Here is a 23,257-nt window from a genome sequence, read left to right on the forward strand (position 1 = left end):
AGAAAAGACTGCAAGAGAGAAGAATTGCATTTGGAAGAGTAGAGAAAAGAACTAACTTCAATAAGGGCTTGTGGTCCCACTTTTAAATATTCCCTTGAGGAAGGAACTGTAATCCTACAATGTAAGATGAGGCCTCATTATTGGCTTAGTCTGCAGGGAGTTAGGTCCATATTTGAAATTAACAAAGTGTTATGCCTATTTAGCATTCTGGTCAGGAACAAGAAAGCAAGATCTTTAAGGGGCAACTGACAGAATGGTAGAGACATGAACCCAGTGGTAAAATGGCACAGCTTCTGTTAAGAGAATTGATCATAGTAGTATAGTCAAGGGTCATATGATTTGAGATGAATAACTGTATTACATAGTACTTACAAAAAAGGAAAATGAGGCATGATCTGTAAATAAATTAGTAAGTTTCCTCAGGATTCTGACTATGTGCTCTTTTCTCTAGCCATACTATTGCTTGGTGATTTCAACTATCTTAAATTGTCTGAAAGACCAATGTCCAGTAAATATCCTTAACTCAATATATACATGCCAATCATTTGGGAAATAACCTACAAGTTATTGTATATGAAGATAATGGAATATTTTTCTAAAAAATGAACAAGTTGAATTTAGGAAGGCTTGAAAAGATTTAGATGAACCGATGCTGACTGAAAACAAGCAGAACCAGGATGTACACAATAACAGCAAGAATGTGTGATGATCAACTGTGAAAGATTTAGTGGTTCTCAGTGGTTCAGTGATTCAAAGCAATCCCGTTAGACTTTGGACAGAAAATGCCATCTACATCCAAGAAAAGAACAAAGGAGACTGAATGTAAACTACCACATGCTACATTCACTTTTTTTTTCTGTTTCTCTCTCCCATGTTTTTTCCCTTTTGTTCTTAATTTTTCTTTCCCCATGATTCATAAAGCAATGTATGTTCAAAATAAATAAAAACAATTTATAGAGAGAACTAAAATTTATAAAACAAGCATTTTGCTTGTAAAAAGATAATTATGCTATAAGAAATTCAGAATAGAATGAATACAGAAAATCATGAAGATTTCATATGAAGTAATGCAAAATGAAACAAGCAGGTCCAGGAAAACAATATACACAATGGCAATAACAAAATCCAATCAAAATTGAATGATGCAACATTATATGACAAATTTCTTCCTAGTGAAGTAATATAAGACTTATTTGCTGAGATATGGTGCACAGAATATGTGCTTTTTCAATCTGTCGGTTAGTTTTATATTGCTTTTTAGTAGCTTCTAACATTATATTCATTTGGAATTTTATAGGAGTGGTTTATCATTTCCTTCTCCAACTCATTTTATAGATGAGGTACTTAAGGTCACATAGCTTGTGATTTGTACTCAGGAAGAAGCATCTTCCCTGAATTCAGGCTCAATACTCTAGTCACTGTACCATTTAGTTGCCTAATTTTTAAGTGCCTAATAAGGCACTTCAAAACAACATCGTACCCATCTAGTGCAATTATTCAATAATTATGTTTTGATTTATGATTATTCATTGGACTATGTCTTGGAAATAATAGATATCACATGTTCTTTTTTTTGGTTGTTCCTAGATGAATATTATAATTTCTGTCCAGGAGTTGAGAGCTTCAGACCTAATCCTGTCACTATTGTCTTTGAAGGTGAATTCATTTTTAATAACTATCAATATCTGAACTAGCTGGGAAATAAGAGTACTGAAAAATAAATTGTAAATAATAGCTCATGAAAAATTAATGTACCATTGAAATTTCCCTCTCATATATCTAGTAAAGTTTTTATGCTGAATTTTAAAATTTGGTTTTCATCCCATTTTAAGGACTATATATAGGAATAAGGTTATAATTAATATCTTGATGAAGAATTACACTTTATAATGAATTTTTCCTTCACCCTTTTGGATCTTGATCATCTTTAAATCTTTGAATATATTGTGTATATGCCTTATTTCCTATCCCTGCTAATTTTTCTATTTTACTTCTATTCCTTGTCTTACTATTAACTTTCTTGCTATGACCCTCTCCTCCTATCTTTTACCATAGATCCTTCCATTATCTTCATCTCCTACCCTTTCATTATCTACACATTCAAGCTAATCCACCTACTTTTCTCTCCCATCTTATCCTATTCTTTCCCCCCAGATTTTGGACAAATATATATTATTCCTTCTTCAATCTATTCCAATGTGAGTTGGATTTCAGAACCACCAGGTCTCCTCCCCCATCTTATTTCTCTCTATAGGTACTTGCTCTTGCACCTCATTCATATCCACAATTATTACTGTTTTTACCTTTTCCTACATAGCTGTGATTTTTAGAGTTACATCATATGCTCAACTCTACTCCAATATTTCTTTGGGCATGTACAATTTCTAATGACAATCTTAAGATGTGGTTTATATTTCCATGTATAAAATAGCTTGTCTGAGTCCCTTGAAATTAGCCTTTGATGTTAGCCCTTATATGTTAAATTTTCTATTGATTTCAGATTTGTTTGAGATAAAATCCTGAACTCTGACAGTTCATTGAATGTTCTTTTTTTTTCTCATTCAAATTATACTTAATTTTGTTGGATATAGTATTTTTAGCCACAGGCCTAAGTTCTTTTGATTGCAGGCCCAGCAATCTTTTATTATAGCCACCAATAAGTTTTGTGTAATAGGTCCAGCATATTTGAATTGTTGTTGATTGTAGAATTTACTCTGATTTGGGAGTTTCAAAATTTAGCAATGCTATTACTTTGTAGGTTAACCTTGAGATGGTGATTGTTGAATTTATTTCTATTTTCCCCTCTTGTTCTATCATTGCAAGGGACAATAAGGGCAGACAATCTCTCTCTCTCTCTCTCTCTCTCTCTCTCTCTCTCTCTCTCTCTCTCTCTCTCTCTCTCTCTCTCTCTCTCTTTACATAATGGTATTTTTAAAAAAAATTTTCTTTGTTTCCCAAAACTTCAGTGGTTTCCCTTTGCCCAATTTTAATTTTCAAAGAGTTTAATTTTCAAACAGTTTTCCTGTTGTTGCCAGAGAATCCTGTTCTGCCCCAAGTCTATTTTTCATTATCTACTTTAGCTATTTTGTTTTATTTGTGGGAGAAATCTGGAGAGGTGGAATTTTCTGAACTACCACCATCTTTCCACATTCCTCCCTTAGAATTTGTTTCTTAAAGACAATTCTGCTCGCTCCATATTCAATTTTGACTTCAACTCAGTAATCATTTATGACTAAGTAAGATATTTATAGCAATTGATGAGATCTACGTATTGTCCGTTCTCCTGTGTATAGTTTTTAATTTTTGCTATGTGTATAGCCAAACCAAAATCATTTGAATTAAGAAATGTGAATTGTATAACCTAACTGTAACATATTAAAAGTAAAAAATTATGCTGGAGATACCAGATTAAAAAATATCATCAAATAAATTTATGGCCAGGAAAAAACTTACATCAGTAAGGTAAGGAGAACAAGAGCTAACCTACAAACAGTACACGTATTCTGTGGTATATATGGTATATATGTGCATATACATGTGCATGTACATTCTGTGGTACATATGAAGAGATCTAGAAGGTCTGCTATATATTCTGTAGATTACCATTGACAGATTTATGGGAAAAATCATATAAAAGTTGGTAAGGTATGGATCTGTGTCAATAGAGGTAATTCTTCCATAAATCACAGTTCATTAAAGCAGATAGACAGTCAATTAGAAGAAAAGTGACGAAAATTCTTATTACAAAGTAGTTGCATCAAAGCATTATCTGAATGATATGGAAATTTTTTTTTTATAATCACTACCAACTTTGAACAATTCTTCCAAATCCAACACCATTCTAAGATTATAAAAAAGCTAAAATAATCAATGGTCTAGAAAATCATGTCAATTCAATATGCATTAATTTTAAAAGTATAATGCAATTATGTATATATATGTCAGAATCATTCTCCTCTTGGGTTATGACAATTTTTTAACTATAATTATTTGTTTTGTAGATATTGATGAATGCCAAGAATTACCAGGTGTCTGCCAGGGTGGAAACTGTATTAACACTTTTGGAAGCTTCCAATGTGTATGTCCACATGGCTACTACCTTAGTGAGGAAACTCATATATGTGAAGGTAGAGCAAATTCTTAAAAATAAAACACTTATAGAAAATTATTTACAGAAAAAAATTAAAATGTCCAGTTCACAAATTCCATGAGAGAACAATGTTTATCTGGGTCCATCTTACTTCTTTCTAAAAAGTTTGTTGGATCTTTAAAATTACATAGAACATTTATTTTTTTCTGCAATGTTCATTTAAATAGTTCATGGCATACTTAAATTTTTAATGCTAACCACTTACTGTGTATTGCCAGAGTAGTTTGGAAATTCTTTGTCATTGTTGCTGTTGTCATTGGTTTGTTTAGTCCTTTTTTTTTTTTTTTTTTTAGCTGTGTCAGATTCTTCATGAACCATTTTGAGATTTTTCTTGGAAAAGATGTTACAGTGCTTAGTCTTTTTATTTTTTTTTATTTTACACATGAGGAATTGAGGCAATTTGGGTTAAGTGACTTGCTAGTCACACAGCTAGTAAATGCATGAGGGTAGATTTAAATTCATAAAATTGAGTCTGATTCCAAGTCCCATGCTCTTATCTATTGCACCACTTAGCTGTCCCAATTTGATCTGAGTCACTAAAAAGAAGATGAAACATATTAATTCAAAATATGAAAATAACAACTATGTATCAACATAAAAATTAGGTTTAAGTTCCAGATCTGACACATACTTTGTTGACCTTAAGAAAGTATTGACCTATCATTGTCCTAGAAAGTTTCCAAAGACTGTTTAAGTTGTAGGCCAATTGCTGATCTGAATTAATGGAATTATTCATGACAATAAATAATTCCTGTTCTCTGAATTCAGCAGGTCTATATGCTCTCTTTTCATTCTGAGAGTTTAACCTCTAGAACCTTTATGATAGCCATGATCCAATGATTCATTCTTCCAAAGGTAAAGTGAGCCCCAAATTACAGGATTTTTCTTGAGAGTTACAAGATCTTTTTTATTAAACAAAATTATAATTTGATAGCTGCTAAGGAAGACTAAAACATTTTCTTAGCCAAGGGCAATAATTTTCCACTGTTAAGTCTTTTTTTTTTTCACTTAAGCTGTTAAGGGATAGCCTATTTTCTACTTCTTTAAATAATCTGCCTTATTTTCTTGTCTATAGGGCCCTGGCCCACCATGATGCCTCACTTATGTTCCTCTTCCATGTCAGTATGGAATCTAGTGGATAGGAAGTCAAGACAACCTGAAGACAAATCTGGCTTCAGACATTTATTGTGTGACCTTGGGCAAATTACTTAATCCCTGGTTACTTTTCTCAGTGATAAAATGAGGTTAACAGTACCTACATCACAGGGTTTTGTGAAGATCAAATAAGATAATAATAAACTGCTTAGCTCAGTGTGGCACATAGTGGATGCTATATTATTCCCTTTTTCTTTCCCTAAATTTCACTGGGCTGCTAGATCTACACCACCACTACCATGACTACCACTCTGCTCCAACAAAGTTCTTCCTTCAAGCTTCTGTTTAGAACTATATTAGAACATCAAAATTCTACGTGGATGCACTTAATTTTTGCAAGCATGTAGAGCAAATGTAATACTACATACATATTATTTTAATTCTCACACATTGAATATAACTAGAAGAGTGAGGGAAGGAACAAAAGATCCTGGACAGAAAAATGATTGGCTTTATCTTATAAATCATTGGTCAACAAACTTATTTTTTAAATCATGCTCCTCACTTATAAAGCATTTTTGAGCAGCAAACCTAAGAATGTGCATGCATATCTTGATTATATGTCAATGTGTAATATAAATCTACTACTGAAGTAAAACAAATAAATTACAAATTTACAGAAGAGTTAGAAATAGGAATGGAACTTATTTCATTAATACAGAGTAGGTAAAGAAGTAAATTATATTATCAACGAGGTCCACTTCCTATTTGTCACTTTTTAATAATTTTTTGACTAATTATATTTGGAATTATATGTAAAATAGAAGTTTGATATAGGTTTTGCATGTACAGTCATACCAAATATATTTCTATGTTAATCATGTTGTAAAAGAAAACAGAGGAGAAAAACAAGAAAAATAAAGAAAAAGTATATTTGATCTACATTCAGAATCCATCAGTTCTTTGAAGATGGAGAGCATTTTTCAGCATAAAGTCTTTTATCAGAATTGTCTTAGTTCATTGTATTACTGAAAATAGTTAAGTCATTCATGGGGTTATCACATAATATTGAAGCTACTGTATGCAATGCACTCCTAATTTGGTTCTTTTTCACATTGCATAAGGTCATGTAAGTCTTTTCAGGTTTTTCTGAGACCAATCGGCTTATCATTTCTTGTTGTACAATAATATCCTATTACAATCATATGTGACAACTTGTTTCCCAATTGATGGATTATCCCTTCAATTTCCAGTTTTTTTTATCACTTTAGAATATTAGAATTAACTAGAAATTGATTTATTTAAGTTAATTAAGAATTATTAGAAAAAAAATTTTTTTCATATAGATCTTTTTCCTTTTTTTTTTCTAATCCAGACTTTGCCATGGTAAAGGACAAAGTTTTGCATGGTTTTATTGCCCTTTGGAAATAATTCAAATTTCTCTACAGAATGGTTTAATCAATATACCATTTCATCAACAGACCATTAGTGTTTCGATTTGCCCACATCCTCTCCAACATTTATCATTTTTCTTTTTTATTATATTTATCAATATGATAGGTGTGAAGTATTTCAGAGTTTTTTTTAATTTGTACTTCTCTAAACTAACACAGCCAAAATTAGAAAGGAAGCAGAAAACTAGGACACAAAATTTACAGCCATGTTTCTGATAAAGATCTCATTTTAAAAATATATTAAGAACTGTCAAATTTATAAGAATACAAGTCATTCCCCAGTTGATAAATGATCAAAGAATATGGACAATTTCCAGATGATGAAACCATATATAATCATAGGAAAAAATGTTCTAAATCATTTATTTATTGAAACATGCTAAACAAACAAACTCTCGAGGTACCACCTCATATTTCTCAGATTGGTTAAGATGACAGGAAAAGATAATGATAAATGTTGTAGGGGATTTGGGAAAACTGGGAAACTATTGTAGGTGGAGTTCTGAAATGATCCAATCATTCTGGAGAACAATTTGGAACTATAACCAAAGAGCTATAAAACTCTGCATGCCCTTTGATCCAGCAGTGCCACTGGATTCCAAAGGAAAAAAAATAGGGAGAAGGACCCACCTGTGGAAAAAATGTTTCTAGCATCTCTTTTTGTGGTGGAAAAGAATTGGAAAATAAGTAGATGCTCATCAATCAGGTATTGGCCAAATAATTTATGGTATATGAAAGTAATGAGATATTATTTTTCTATAAAAAGGTGATGAAAAGGCTGACTAGAAAAAACTGGAAAGATTTACATGAATTAATGCTAAGTGAAACAAGCAGAACCAAGAAACATTGTATATAGCAATATCAAATTTGTGTGATGATCAGCTATGACAGGCTTGTTTATTCTCAGCAGTTCAATGATCCAAGGCAATCCCCCAAAAAATTTGGATGAAAAATGCTATCCACATTCAGAAAAAGAACTATGAAGAATGAATGTAAACAAACACATATGGTGTTCACTTTTTTTCTCTCTTGTGGTTCTCTTTTCTAATTTTTTCTCCCAACATGATTCATAAGAAAATATGTAAAAAACTGAATGTACATATATAACCAAAAATGTTTTATATGTAACTGGGGAAAATAAAAATTGAAAAGATATTTAAAATAAAATGAAATAAAATTTGTACTTTTCTAATCAAAAGTAATTAGGCACTTCTTCACATGATTGCTTTGATTTCTTCATCTGAAAGCTGCCTGTTCATATGTTTTGATCATTTTAAACAGGGGGATGGCTTGTGTATCTTTATAAATTTGACTCAGTGCTCTATATATTTGAGTAATGAGGTCTTTGTCTGAGACACTTGCTGCTAAATTTTTTTTTAGCCTTTGGCTTTCTAACCTTGGTTGCATTGGTTTTGTTTGCACAATCAAGATCTGTTTACATTTCAATTTGTATTCTCTTATATCTCTTACATGGTCATGTACTTGTAACTCATCCCCCTTTTTCTTTAAGAATTTGGATGCTACACTACTTAGTACATATATTGATGTTATTACTTTATTGTCTCTGATACTTTTTAATGAAATGTAGTTTCCTTCTTGTTCTCTTTTAATTTGGTCTGTTTTTGCTTTTGCTTTGTTTGAGATCAAGATTGCCACCCCTGCTTTTTTATACTTAAAGTTAAATTTCTTTATTTTCAGTTCCCTTTTTAACCCTTTAGGCTTCTCTAAGATCTTGATATTAGAGATTATTATTTTTTTAAATCCTAGTCTTCTTGTGAAAGCTTGAAATCCTCCTATCTCCCTAAATGGTCATTTTTCCCTTGAAGTATTTTGCTTAATTTCATTCAGTAGATGATTTTTGTTTGTAATCCCAGCTCTGTACTTTCTCATATATCATGCTCCATGACCTCCAGTCCTTTTAATTTTACAGATGCCAAATACTATGTAATCCTGATTGTGACTCCCTGATTATATTTGAATTGTTTCTTTCTGGCCACTTGTAGTCTTTTTTTTTTTTTTCTTTATCTGATAGTTTTGAAATTTGGCTATAATGTTCCTTGGAGTTTTTATTTCTTTCCTGAGGTGATAAGTGGATACAATGTCCATTTTCCCTTCTTGTTCCAGGATATCAAAGCAGTTTTCTTTGATAATTTCTTGAAATATGCTATCCAAGTTTTCCTTTTGGTTATGGCCTTCAGGTAGTCCAGTGATTGCTGACATTTAGGCTACACTGAAGATTGTGGCTGTCTGGCCACTTGAGGCTGTTTATTTATCTAATATTATGCTGTGAAGTACATGGAGGTCTAGTCGCTGGAGATAGCTTGTTTGCCCTGTGCTATGCTGAAGCACATGGATTTCTGGCTGCTGACTATTATCTGTTTGCCCAGGGCTAATTCAGTGGCACTTGGTGGCTTTTAGAACTGGAATCTTGTCAGTTCCCTTGGCTATGCTGAGTCATGTGAAGAGGATGGGGGCCATTCTGATGTTGGGGTTTGATGTTCCACCACACTGGGACACAAGGTCTCGAGCTGATTTGCTGAGCTGGGGTTTGCTGTTGGCTTAGTAAGACATTTATTGTCCTAGATCATGTTCTCCTTTTGCCCAAATGAGACATCTTTTTGCCAATCTTTCAAGTTTTCTCGGATTAAAAGATTGTTTCACCTTTTTTTGCTGGTTTTGCTGGGTTTTTTATTTAGATTGTTTTTGTTTTCTGTGTTTTTGTTCTCCCAGGATTTGTTTCAGGGCACTATTTTATGGTAGTTGGAAGGTGAATATGGGAGAATTATGGCAATGTATTGCTAATTCCACCATCTTGACTTCTTACTTTTAAATTAAGTGGTCTTGGCTTCCAGAGTGGAAGAAGTATTGTCTCAAGCTTTAGGATTTTTGTGCAGTTGTTTTCAAAGATTATTCTGGGGACCTGTAATTTTTCCATTCTTCCAAGCTGGTATGATCTAGGAAAAGTGTGTTTATTACCTTCTTGACTTGTGCTCTCTTCTATTAAAGACAACAAATAATTTTTTTCCACTCTGGGTCTTTACCAGCCTCAATCTGTAACCACAATCTTTGCCCTGTGACTGAGACCTGGAATTAAGTAAGGGCAATGAAAGAGTTCTGCCCCAAGCAGCCAAAAAAGACATTCATGTAATCTTCTTTCTATTTTTTATGAATTGAGAGGTCCATAAACTGCCACTTGCACCATTGGATTCAGTTGTCCTTAAGGCCTACTGATGATTACCTGAAGTGCTGCAGCCTATCCTGGACCATACTCAACTCTTACCCCCATGCAACATAACTTTGCTGCTGACCTTCCAAGTTGCCTTGGAAAATTGCTTCATTGTGTTCTTTTGTGGTTTCTGCCATTCTAGTGTTTATTTTGAGGCAATTTTCAAAGTCATTTGGATTTGAGGAAAACTCAGGTTGAGTCCCTGCCTATTCTTTTCCATCTTCTATCTGTAACTTTTAATTTTAGAGTTGATTTGCTAGGTTAAGTGAAATGCCCATAACCAATGCGAGGTCAGAAGCAGTACTTGAAAAACCAAATCTGACCTGGCCTTTGAAATTCACTTTCTGTCTGTTATGTCACAATGCCTTTCATTATAAAAACAATATACATTTTTAAAGTATAAGATAAAAGATAAGATGAAATAACATTTATCTTATAGGAAATTTGGGAACCACTGGAGTTAGAGTAGGACTGCTATTGTCCAAGGACTAAGACCAATGCTATGTTATTCTATCATGAATATGTCTATTACGATCCTCTAATATATGAATGTGACAGTGGGTGAAGTGCTAGCTTTCAGATCAGGAGAACTTAATTTCAAGTCCAATGCTTCACATACCTCACTAAAATTATAAAATATAGAAGAATTCCGTCAGTTAACAGATTTTTCACACTAGGAGCTCCCCTCTCCAAAGACATTTTCATAAAGAGCTCCCTATCCCAAATAAATACACATATATCTTAATGTTAGGAAATCTTCTTTTTTCAATAATTATTACTCAACAGTCTAGCAATTATAACTTATTCTTTTTTTAGATTTTGATGAAAATTATGTGCATCCTGGTGTCTGTCGACCTGACACCTGCTATAATACACTGGGAAATTACACCTGCATTTGTCCTCCTGAATATATGCAAATTAATGGTGGACATAACTGTATGGGTATGTAAAGTTCTATGTAATATGTACCATTAATTTTGATTTTAGGATTGTATCTCATTTCTTGTAAGGTATTCAAAAAAATCTGATAAATCTTTATAATTGATGTCAAATTTGGAAGGTAAATCTTGTACGGGTGAAATTTGAAAGTTATTCTCATAGTTTCTAAAGTTAGCTATAAAATAATTGTTAATTTTCATATACAACAATATGTATTAAAAGATTACATCACTAAATTAGAGATAGCAAGATTCTTCTCAAATCACATTTATGTTCTATTTATAAGATACAAATTTTACCTTAAGATGAACTCCTTGAAATCATATTATTATAAATTTTAGAGAAGAAAAGATCCTGAAATGGTCATCTAGACCATTCCTCCCATTTTATAAATGATAATGTCCAAGAAGTTGTGAGTTATTACAGGTCACACAGATAGATGGCTGAACTAGAATTTTACATTTAACTTATCATTTAGAAATTATTAAGTTGACAAAATTTAGAAAAAAATGATATAGCATACTCTTTGGCAAATTGAAGGATCTTAACTATTGAGTTATGGACTTGCTTTATGACAAAACTTCTGGGAAAGAAAGAAATTTAATATAAATTAAGTTGAAACTAACTTTTCACACTACATGCAAGAAAAGGTACCAAATGGATGCAGATCTAGATAAAAATGTCACAAACACATTAGGGTAATAATAAAAGACATACTGTTCATAACTACAGAGTTCTTTAATCAGAGTTCTTGACCAAAAAGTAGCTAAAAAGATTATAGGACCTTACATGAAGAATTTTTGAATATATAAAAATTGCAATAGTTTTACACAAACAAAATAATTAAAATGCAAAGAAAAGTAGGTAAATGAGGGAAAAGCATCAACAAACTATTTTGTTAAATTCTGATAACACAATATATAGGGAGATTTTATTCAAAAGATCTTCTACAGTAAATAGATGGTTAATCAGACAGTTATCAGAAAAAGAAATGCCAACTTTCAACTATATGAAAAAAAAAGTATTCCAAATCACTAATAGTAAGCAAAATGCACATTTAAGCAATCTTGAAGTTCATTAAACATCCATTAAATTTGCAAAGATGATAAAAATGGAAAATTTTAGAAGGAATGTGGGAAGAGTTGTATATTGATCAGTTCTTAATTCTTTCAAAATCTTTTACATTGCTTAAAGTGGTCATTATATAATTCCTCCAGATTTTGTTGACTTTACTCTGAAATAGTTCACATAAATTTATTCAGATTGCTCTGAATCCAACTTTTTCATCATTTCCCCCCAAATAATGCTATTCCACTATATTCACAAAGTCTTCCCAATGATGAATAACAACAGAAGTGCTGGACTAGCAGTATACAATGTGACATTTTCAAATATGATCAAAGTGTGAATTTGTTTTGATTAGCTATTTTCATTTATTTCAAGGGAAGGCTATTTTTTAGGAAAGAAAATTTTAGAGGGAGAAAAGTCATATACTGATGCCAAAAAGACAGAAAGAAAAAGAACACCAATAAACATTAATTTGCAGAAGATAAATGAAAGAAGTTCAGAAAGAGACAGTGACTAGTAGGAGAGTTTTGTTAACTGTTTAATGTAAGGAAACAATCTATATAAAATATTCAGTTTCATATACATCTTTTTTTCTCTGTTCTTTGTATATCATGTATTTTGTCAAATTTATGTTAATAAAACTTTAGAAATTTTTCTTAATACATTCAAAAAAATCTACCAGATACTATATTACAATTGTCTGCACTTCAATATTGGAGCTAATTTATTTGTCACTTTCAAACTATTTTTCTATTTATAGACATGAGAAAAAGCTTTTGCTACCAGAACAAAACCACCTGTGAAAATGAGCTGCCCTTTAATGTGGCCAAGAGGATGTGTTGCTGCACATATAATTTTGGCAAAGCTTGGAATAAACCTTATGAACCATGCCCTACTTCAGGAGCAGGTGAGAATTCACTTTTATATACCTGTTAAAAATCAATCTAGGAACCTAATTGTTCATTATTAGAAATGTGCCCTAGACCCAGGACAATTTAGGATCTGAGAGGCATTGTGATGTAGTGCTGAACTTGGAGTCAAGAAAGAGATGCAATTCAATACTGATTTGGACCATACGACCTCGGAAAGTCATGTATAAAAATGTTTCTTTATCAATATAATGTAAATATTTATCCTTGTACTACCTACCTTACAGGTTTATGATGAGTAAAGTACTTTTTGCAGACTTTAAAGTGGTAATACAAATGTGAGTTATTATTATTGTTTAAATACTTGTGCATGTAAAATCATGACAGTTTGGTGGCTAGAGGAGAAATACTTTGGGAATTCAAGCAATTTCAATGAATGAACTATTTTATCACTGGGAAGCCAACAGTAATATTATATAATTCTATAAAGTATGTCTAATAAACTCTACAGTTTAAATTCTTTCTGCTTTATAATAAGCATTGCTCTATTCCATATTTTTGCAATTTTATATTCTCTACCATATAAAAATTACATTTGCTCAGCAAAATTTATGTGAATCTTTTTTTTTAATTTTCTGTTTGAGGAAATTGTGGCCCATAGAGCTTAATTGGTTTATCCAAAATTACACTCATAGGTTAGTATGGTAAGGATCAAAAATATTAAACTTTAGATTCTCATTATGCCAAGGATTTAGATCTAGATCTTAAAGGCTCAAGGTCAATGCTTATTTTCTAGCTTCTTATTATCCATGTGTGGTGTGTGTTTAAGTAAATCATTAAGAATATGAATTTTATATATGCATTTGAATATTATATTTAGTGAAATGATAATAAATAGTCTCTGGTAAAACAATCCAGAATATCAGACAGATTTACTTAACAAATTAAATGCTTGACCAAATAGGCATCTGGTATAAACTAGAAATAGTTTATAGCAATGAATATCCAAATATCCAAAAATATTCCCCACATACTGACTTGAAGATCTGGAAACTTTAAAATCCATTTCTTTTCAGTATGTTTATTCTTTTTTTACAAAGACATTACTAGCTCTCTCCTAAGAATAATAGTTGATAACTATTGATAGAACAACTAGTAGTTTACTCTGGAAAGAAGTATAATTAATATATCTTAAAAAGAAAAGCAATATTAAACTCCTTCAATTAACCTCCTGATTTTCAAGTATATAAGTTATAAAGTTTAATAAACTAATTAAATGTTGACTGATATGGTACTTAAATTATATCCACACACACATATACATACATGAAAAGACAAAGGTCTTGAACTAATAATTTTATATGTATTTAATAAGCACGTACTATATGCCATCCTTTGTGTTATGCTAGAGGATCTAGACAGAAAAAAAATTGGCATTATCTGTGCTTTAATGAAAATCATACTCAAATTAGAGAGACAAAACATAAAATAAAAAGCTGTAGGATAGGTAGAAAAGGCTGAAAGTCTTAAGGGCACATATAAGGCTACATACAACAAGGGTAAAAACAAAATTCACAGATCTTTAGGTAAAATGTACAAAAGTGCTTCTATATAATGTGGTTTCTTTAAAAATTTGTAAACTGACTTGAAGAAGACACTGCTTGAGTACCTAAAAGCAACACTGTATTTGAAGTAGAGGACCTTGATTTAAAAAGCAATATATTGTCTCTATGGCCTTCTGCAAGTTATTTAATTTTTCTCAGGGCATAGAATTCCTTATTTAAAAAATGGAATTGGATTTCTGAGCTCCCATACATTTTAAATCTATGATACTATAGCTCTCACTTTGTGGGGATTTTGGAATTTTGGGAAACATTTAAAACATTTGCTCATAGTTGTTCACTTAATTACTAAGTAGATTTTTTCTTTATGTTATCTTTCTAAGATCAGTATAGGTTGATGTTATCTTGATTGATTGATATAATAGCTAAAATTTACCAAGCATTGTGCTAATCTTAGCTTTACAATTATTTCATTTTATGATTACAGCACTCCTTAATGGTGGGTACAATATTCTCCATATTATAGATCAAGAAAACTGAGGCAAATAAGGTTAAGTGACTTATCGATGGAAACACAGCTAATCAGTGTTTCTAAGACTGTATTTGAAGTCAGGTTTTCCTGATCCCAAAGTATAAGGAACTCTTATATGAGAAAAATCCTTACTCTGAAGGAATTACCCAAATGGTTTGATCAGGATCTTGCAAATGTCTGAAACAAAACTCCATCTTTTTCTTTTTCTTTCACTTCATTTCTTCTTAGCTCCAAAACCAATTCTTATTATATCATGAAGAATTAAGAAAAAAACAAAACATTTTTTTAAAAAGGAAGGAAATGTCTTTTGTTCAGAAGAAAAGAATACCTTATAAGAATGGCAATTATGCAGTAAAATTTGTCAAAGTTATAACTGTCAAATACCCATTTTAATTGAAGTAAAGGAAAAATGCAAGTCACAGGCAATATCTAATATTTTATACCGATTCAAAACAAATTAGTTTCAGAACATAGAAAAATAGAGTAAGGATGAGTATCTTTTTAACCTAAAAAGGTTGTACATTTCTTCTGTTCACATGAACAATTAAAAAGCTAAATTCCCAGGAAAACAATATTGTCATAATCTATGCCTTTTTTAGTAATATATAATTGAAATGAATATATTATGATTATAAAAAGTAATAATTATTGACAATCATTTCTGAAATAATTTTGAAGGTGTTTGCATTGGATAGTATTTTTTAACCATTGCATTTGCTTTATTTTGATTTTAAAGTTGAATTTAAAGCCATATGTGGAAATATTCCTGGGTTTACTTTTGACATTCATACAGGCAAAGCTATAGGTAAGTTTTTTCCCCAAAATATACTTAATTACATGTAATATATGCATATGTTTACATATAGTATTAAAAATCACTATAGTGTTTTAAAATAGAATACTAAAAGAAGCCATGGTTCTTATTCTTATTCTTGATCCTTTGCTAAGCCTCTTCAGATCTTGAGGATTTGGGAACCTGGATTTCTACTAAATGAAAATGATTGTCATTTCTTAAAAGAACTTCCCATTTGTATATTTCAGAACAAAGGAAATATTTAAATAGGAAATATTTTTAAAGTATATTTATACCCTAATTTCTTTACCATATCCTATACGAGTCAATATATCTATAAATTTTATGAATGTTGGGCAAATTTCATATTCATTCATTTTCTGTGTATCAGCATTCAATATCTAATATCCAGAAAAAATACAAATATCAGATTAACACACATATTGCAGAAAACTGCTGACATTTAACAACTTCTCAATTTATATTGTTGAATTCCTACAACAGCTCTAAAGGGAAAGAATCTGTTAAAGCTGTTAAATACTAAATCCAGAGTGACTTTTACTTCCACTCAAGCCAGATATAACTATCTAGAAAATAATAAATCTTAGAGCATGTCTTAACAAAATAGTATGGGGAATGCTAGAGTTTTGTTGAACTTTTCAACATCTTTTTCTAAGTTCAATTTAAGTTCTAGAAAACATTAGAATTGTTTCTTTCTAGATGGAAGTTCTTTTTTGAACTTGTAGCTTTTTTCTTAAAAAAATACAACAATTCTGATCATTTTTCAAAGAGATGACAAAAGATAGTTTCTTTTGTGTTTTTGAAGGAGAATATATTATTTCAAATGATAGTTCACTGGGTGGGTAATAGTTATGTTTAGTCTAAATTTATTTAATACATTTTCTTAGTTGCTTGGAAGAATCTAGTTCATGATTTTGTATAAGTTTTATATATCAGAAAAGTATTTGTAAGCTTAAGTGACAGAAGAAGTCAGTTTCAAATCATATACACATTATAGTATATAAATTGTTTAAAAAATAAGTGAAGGAAAAAAGCCTCATTATATTGTTTATATCTGTTCAATTTCAGATATTGATGAAGGCAAGGAGATTCCAGGGTTTTTTTCAAATAATGTTTGTGCTAACCAGATTGGCAATTTTCACTGTGAATGTCCTACAGGATTTAACTACAATGATCTTCTCTTGGTCTGTGAAGGTAATTTCAAAATAAAGATTTTATTTTCTTAAAATCTAGTTTTGTATAATAATTTCCTTGGAAAGGATAGAGACCATATGATTTAATTAATATTAGAAACTTCATTTTGAAAATTGTATTTTATTTTCAGTTTTCAAAATATGCCCCTCCTAACTCTTCACCTAGTCTTTGAGATGGAAAGAATTATAATATATGTGTGTGTATATATGCATATTTGTGTACATATAGATTCAATCATGCAAAACATTTCCTCATTAGCCAAGTTTTGAGAAAAAAAAAGTAAGAAAAATGAACAAAGGAAATAAAAGTGCTTTAATCTGCATTCTGAGTCTTTATCAGTTCTCTAGCTGGAAGTGGTCAACATTTTTTATCATGTGTACTTTGGAAGTGTGATGTCTCACTGGGTACATTGTTCTCCTGATTCTGTTCACTTCATTTTGCATTAGTTCATGCAAATCTTCCCAGATACTTCTGAAATTCTTCTTTCATCATTACATACACCATAATAGTAATCCATAATTTGTTCAGTAATTTCCCAATTGATGTTCAATTCTTTAGTTTACAATTCTTTATCACCACAGTTGGTATATGTGTGTGTGTGTGTGTGTGTGTGTGTGTGTGTGTATGTGTATTTGTACCTAGAGATGCCTTTTTATTTAATTTTTGGGGGCATTGACCTATGCAGTATTGATGAATTAAAACAGAATTTTATATTTTGGAGTTAGAGTTCCAAATTGTTCTTCAGAATGATCAAACCAATTCACAACACTACCAATTAGTGCACTATTGTCTCTGTTTTCCTACATTTCCTTCAACATTTGTCATTTCACACACCTCCATCTTAGCCAATCTGATTTGTATGAAGTTGTATTTCAATGTTGTTTTAATTTTCATTTATTAGTGAGGGCAGGTGTATGACGGTGGATAGAGGACTGAACATGTAGTAAGCAGTTCCCAAGTTCAAATCTGGCCTCAGAAACTTAGTAGCTATGTGATCTTGGGCAAGTCACTAATTTTTGCCTCAGTTTCTAAATATGTAAAATGAGTTAGAGGAGGAAAAAGACAAACCACTCCAGTATCTTTGTTAATAAAACCTTAAATGAGGGCATAGAGATTGAGGCATGACTGAAATGACTGAATAACAGCAAAAATTATTAGTGATTAGGAGTATTTTTTTCATGTTATTATTGATAGCTTTCTTTATCTGAAAATTTTATGGTAATAAATTTAAACCATTTATCAATTCAGTGATGGCTTTTATTTTCATAATTTAGATCAGGTCCATATATATTTGTGCAGAAAATTTAAAATTTTTATTATGCAAAATTATCTACTTTATCTTTATTTGTCTTATTTAGTCATGAATTCTTCTATCCAGGAATTTTACAAGTAATTTCTTCCATTCTCCCATTCTCTCATCTCTTCATTCACTAATATCACCCTTTATGATAAATCACATACCCATGTACTTCCTTTGTTATATAGGGTGAGATGTAGTCTCTATGAAACTGCTTTCTGGTTTTCTTAATTTTTTTTCTCAAATGTTTAGAATTCTTCCTCCAGAAGCTTGGATGTTTACATTATCAAACACTTAAGTTACTGTGGTCATTTATTAGTGCATATTATATATCTAGTCTATTCCACCAATCCATCACTCTTACTACTTAGACTGTATTGGATTCTTCTGATTATTTCTACTTTGTAATATGGTTTGAAATGTGGTACTGGTAGGCTACCTACTTTCACATTTTTTTTTCGGTTATTCTTCTATATGTTTGACAATTCTAATAGATGAAAGTTATAATGTTTTCTAGCACTACAAAATAATTATTTGATAATTTAATTGATGTAAAACTGAGTAGGTAAATTTAAGTGGAATTGTCAGTTTAATTATAAAAGGTGCAGTCTTTCAATATGGGAGCAATTAATATTTCTCCAGTTGTTTAGATTTGTCTTTATTTGTGTAGTTTTTGTTGTAATTTTGTATGCATAATTGCTGAGTTTATCTTGACAAATTAACTCCCAAGTATTTTATACAAATACTTTTTTACATTTTTTATATATTTGTAAAAATAATTTTTCTATTTCTTCCTATAAGTTTTGTTTGATTTCTTTTTCTTGGCTCATTGTTACAGCTAGCATATCTGATGTAATATTAAATAATGGTAGTGATAATGTATATCCTTGCTTCACATCTAATCTTATTGAGAAGGCTTCTGGTTTTTACCCTTTACAGATACTGTTTAATTTTTATTTTATTATCATTCAAAGAAAAGGTTCATTTATTTTTTCTAGTGTTTTAATAGGAATGGTGTATTTTGTCAAAATTTTTTAGTATCTTTAGATATAACTATATAATTTTCTGCTTTCTCTTACTAATCAATTATTCTGATTGTTTCCTTAACACTAAACTGTTCCTGCATTCCTAGTGAAATACAGCTTGGATGCAGCGTATAATTTGAGATATATTGGTATAACACCTTTGCAAGGGAAATAAATCTATAATTTCCTTTCTCTGTTTTTGCTCTCACTGGTTTAGATAGCAAAACCATATTTGTTGAATAGAAAAAATTCACAGAACTCTTCTTTCACTTCCAAATAATTTATATAGTATTGGAATTAATTGCTATTCACATATTTGGTAGAATTCACTTGTAAATCCATCTGGTCCTAGTTATTTTTTCTTAAGGAGTTTGTTTATATCTTGCTCAGTTTACTTGTCTAAAATCAAAGATGTCTATTGTCATAGGGAAAATGCTCTAAATAACTGTATAGAAAATGAAAAAAAATTAAAACAACTCAGAGGCATCAGCCTTACACATAGCAGGTTGGCTAATGTAACAAAGGGAAAACTGGGACACCAATACCCTGATGGTTAAGTTGTGAACTGATCCAATAATTCTGAAGAGTGATTTGAAAGTATGCCCAAAGGACAATAAAACTCTGCATACCCTTTGATCCAGAAATACCACTTCTAGGTCTCTATCCCAAAGAAATAAAAGGAAAGGGAATTATTTGCACAAAATTATAACAACTCTTTTTATTGTAGTTAAGAATTGAAACCTAAAGGGATGCCCATCAAATTGGGGGATGGCTGAACAACTTATAGTATGAGACTATAATGAAATACTATTCTATAAAAATGACAAGCAGGATAACTACAAAAACAAACCTATTGTTTTTTTGAATAAAACTCTTATGATCAGTGATATTAGTTTTGTTGCTATTCTTTGCATAAAACACTCCACCTCTCAAATTTCAGGCATTTCACTGAATGTTTTCCATGCTTGCAATTTTTCCCTCTAAATTTTGCCTTCTGAATTCTCTAGTTTGACTAAAAAAGCTTACCTCCTGAAAGAAGCTTTTTCCAGTCTTTTTTAAAGTTAGTGCCTTCTGAGTTTATGTCCAATGTGTCCTGGTTTACATAATTGTTTATATTTTGTCTTTCACTATTAGATTATAAGATCCTTGGAGACTTTTTATCTTTCTTTTTATCTCCAGCACTTTAGCATAGTGACTGGCATATAATAGACATTTAATAAATGTTTGTGATTTAACAGCAACTTTCTATGACTGAATTTCAAAAAAAATGCTAATCTGTACTGATTGAGTTTTCTATATTGAACAACCACAAGTTTGCCCTATCCCTACATGCATATGTACACACACACACACACACATATATGTATGTATGTATTTCATATATACCAGTATTAAAAAAAGACTTAAGTAGTAGCTTTCAAACATTTTCATTGTTAGAAAAATCAAGACTCCAAATTATACATATAGTAGATAATAGAAATTGGGTTGAATGTGTACTGGCCAAAGGACATATCACAGAACTTGATAAATTATTTTAAAGTAATTGTTTTAGTATAAATGAGGAATTCTTTAAAAAATGTTAAAATTGTTGACAAACATGTGACAAAATTCTCCATGTAAATATTTTTATTGTTAAATTTAGTATTTTTCCTTACATGAAAAGACATTTGTTTTTGAAACAAGTTCCAGATTCTCTTCCTTCCTCCCTCTGCCCTGCTCTATCATTTAGAAGGCAAGTAATTGAATATTGTTTACACACATGTGGCCATGCAAAACACTTCCATAAAAGTCAAGTTGTGAAAAAAATAAGATCCCCCTCAAAAACTCAGGAAAAATAGTTTTCTCTCATATTTAGCAAATTCCCAAAGATGACAAAAGATAGAATAGGTGGAAGTTGGAAGGGCTTTGGAAAGAGGGGGCAAACTCATGTTTTGTTGGTAGAGCTGTCAAGTGCTTTGATAATTCTAGAAAACAGTTTGAAATTATATTTTATTTTGCTTTGTCTATACTCTTTGATGCAGAGTTGCTATTATTAGCCATATATTTCAAGGTGATCATTCATAAATAAAGGCTCCTTCTGGAAAAAAAAATTATAGCATCACTTTATGTAGTAGCAAAGTACTAAATAACTAAAATAGACAACCCAGTGATTACTGGGTGTCCATAAAATTTATGGTATGTAAATGTAACGAAATATTTTTCTATAAGAAACAATGAACATGATAGAATGAAGTATGAAAAGACTTACATGAATTGTAGCAGTGATATATTCATAATAATTACAATATAAATTAAAAAACAATGGAAACTGAATTGTGAAATTAGAATAAAACAAATTGGCCTCAAATAAGAAATATTAAGAAGATACTTTTACTTCTTATAAAGGTGAGAATATTTATTTAGGTGTAGATGACTGCATATTATATCAGCTTTTAAAAATGTGTTGACTAGTTTTGATGATATTTTTATTTTTATTCATAAAAATTCTTTGACATAAGATATGATTTTTTGGAAGGATATGGGGTAGGGACACAAAGGAAATGTAAGTGATAAAAATAACAATAAAATCTATTTTAAATTGTAAGCTATTAACAAATATGCCTCCAAATCTAAAAGAGCTCTTCAAATCACAACTCTGAGAATTTCCCTCATACCTAATAAAAGATAGAAACAGTCAATTTTGACCCAGAGAAAGAGCTCTCTCTTATATATACCAGAATTTTTGTGTTAGTAAGTAGCTTAAAACAAGCAGGTACCCATAGAATTGGAGATGGCTAAAGAATTATAGAACATGAACATATAATATAGGATATTATTATAGAGGAATCACAACAGATAAGTACTATGTATTTCATATATTTTACATTTTTGTTTTAGATCGTAATGAATGTTTGGAAATGCCAAATGTTTGTAGTCATGGCTTATGTGTGGATTTGCAAGGAAGTTATCAATGCGTCTGTCATGGTGGTTTTAAAACAGCACAAGACCAGACCATGTGCATGGGTAAGAAATAATTTCAATCTTAAGTCTTAAAAATAATTAAAAATAGAGAAATTTTTGTATTTAATTATGCATCATGAGAGCTTATCATGTGCCTCATGGCCGAGTTAACTTCTTTAAAATTGTAAACTTTTCACCAAGCTATTAAAAGTAATTATCTAAAAAAAGAAATATAATTTCAAATGAAATTATGGGCAATTTGGTTTACATTTACATAGTGCTTTAGGGTTTACAAACTCCTCTCTGATCACTACTATATATGTATTGTTTTTTCAATTATTAATGGAGCCTCAAGGCCAGGATCTATTTTGCTTACTTGAATTTATATTTCCAGCATTTAGCTTAGTGCCTTGTACATAACAGGCACTTAACAGTTTTTCAATCATTTACTAAGACACTATTATCAGCATTACTTCATGCTACTTGGACTAGGATCAGAAATTAGGGTAGGGATATAAAGAATCTTTTTATTCCTCAATTAGTATTATATCTTGAGAAAAATATCAAAATGTTTCTATTTTTTTTCAATAAAGTAATTGAAAAATATATGTATACTGTTTAAAAAACTAATGCTGCATAACAAATTTACTATGAACATAATTTTTTCAGCTTTAACATGCTGCCTCGTGACAGAAATCTAGATGAAATTAATTAACCAATAAATATTAAGCAACTATGTGCTAGTGCTGGTGATACAAAAGAGGTAAAAACAATCCCTTTTCTCAAGGAGTAAATAATCTAATGAGGAAGGTAATATGCAAACAAATATATACAAACCAAAATATATACAGGGTAAATAAGAAATAATTTACAGAGGCAAGGCATTACAATTAAGACGGGCTAGAGAATATTTTCAATAAAGATAAGACTAATTGGGAAGGCAGAATTCAGTAGGTAAAAGCAGAAAAGAGGAGACAGCATAGAAAATGCCCAGAAAGGAGAGAGAGCCACAGAAATTTGGAGCCAAATTGTGCAGAAAGTTTTGGTGCAGTTTACATTTTAAAATCTTTGTTGTTGTTCATTAATTTTCAA

At 30.8% G+C, this 23,257-nt stretch overlaps 1 protein-coding gene and 1 long non-coding RNA gene across 2 annotated transcripts in view; one reads left to right on the top strand and one right to left on the bottom strand.

Annotated features, from left to right (window-relative positions):
* LOC141550862 (fibrillin-2-like) overlaps positions 1–23,257 on the top strand; it is a 120,424-nt gene that overhangs the window by 26,495 nt on the left and 70,672 nt on the right. The window contains 7 exon segments of the mRNA XM_074281944.1: positions 1,588–1,656; positions 4,002–4,127; positions 10,742–10,867; positions 12,693–12,839; positions 15,632–15,700; positions 16,778–16,903; positions 22,103–22,228. Of these exon segments, the coding sequence (XP_074138045.1) occupies positions 1,588–1,656; positions 4,002–4,127; positions 10,742–10,867; positions 12,693–12,839; positions 15,632–15,700; positions 16,778–16,903; positions 22,103–22,228 (789 nt within the window).
* LOC141550865 (uncharacterized) overlaps positions 1–23,257 on the bottom strand; it is a 49,975-nt gene that overhangs the window by 15,863 nt on the left and 10,855 nt on the right. The window lies entirely within an intron of this gene.

The sequence above is a fragment of the Sminthopsis crassicaudata genome, chromosome 1 (assembly GCF_048593235.1).
Source record: "Sminthopsis crassicaudata isolate SCR6 chromosome 1, ASM4859323v1, whole genome shotgun sequence".
Lineage (NCBI taxonomy): Eukaryota > Metazoa > Chordata > Mammalia > Dasyuromorphia > Dasyuridae > Sminthopsis > Sminthopsis crassicaudata.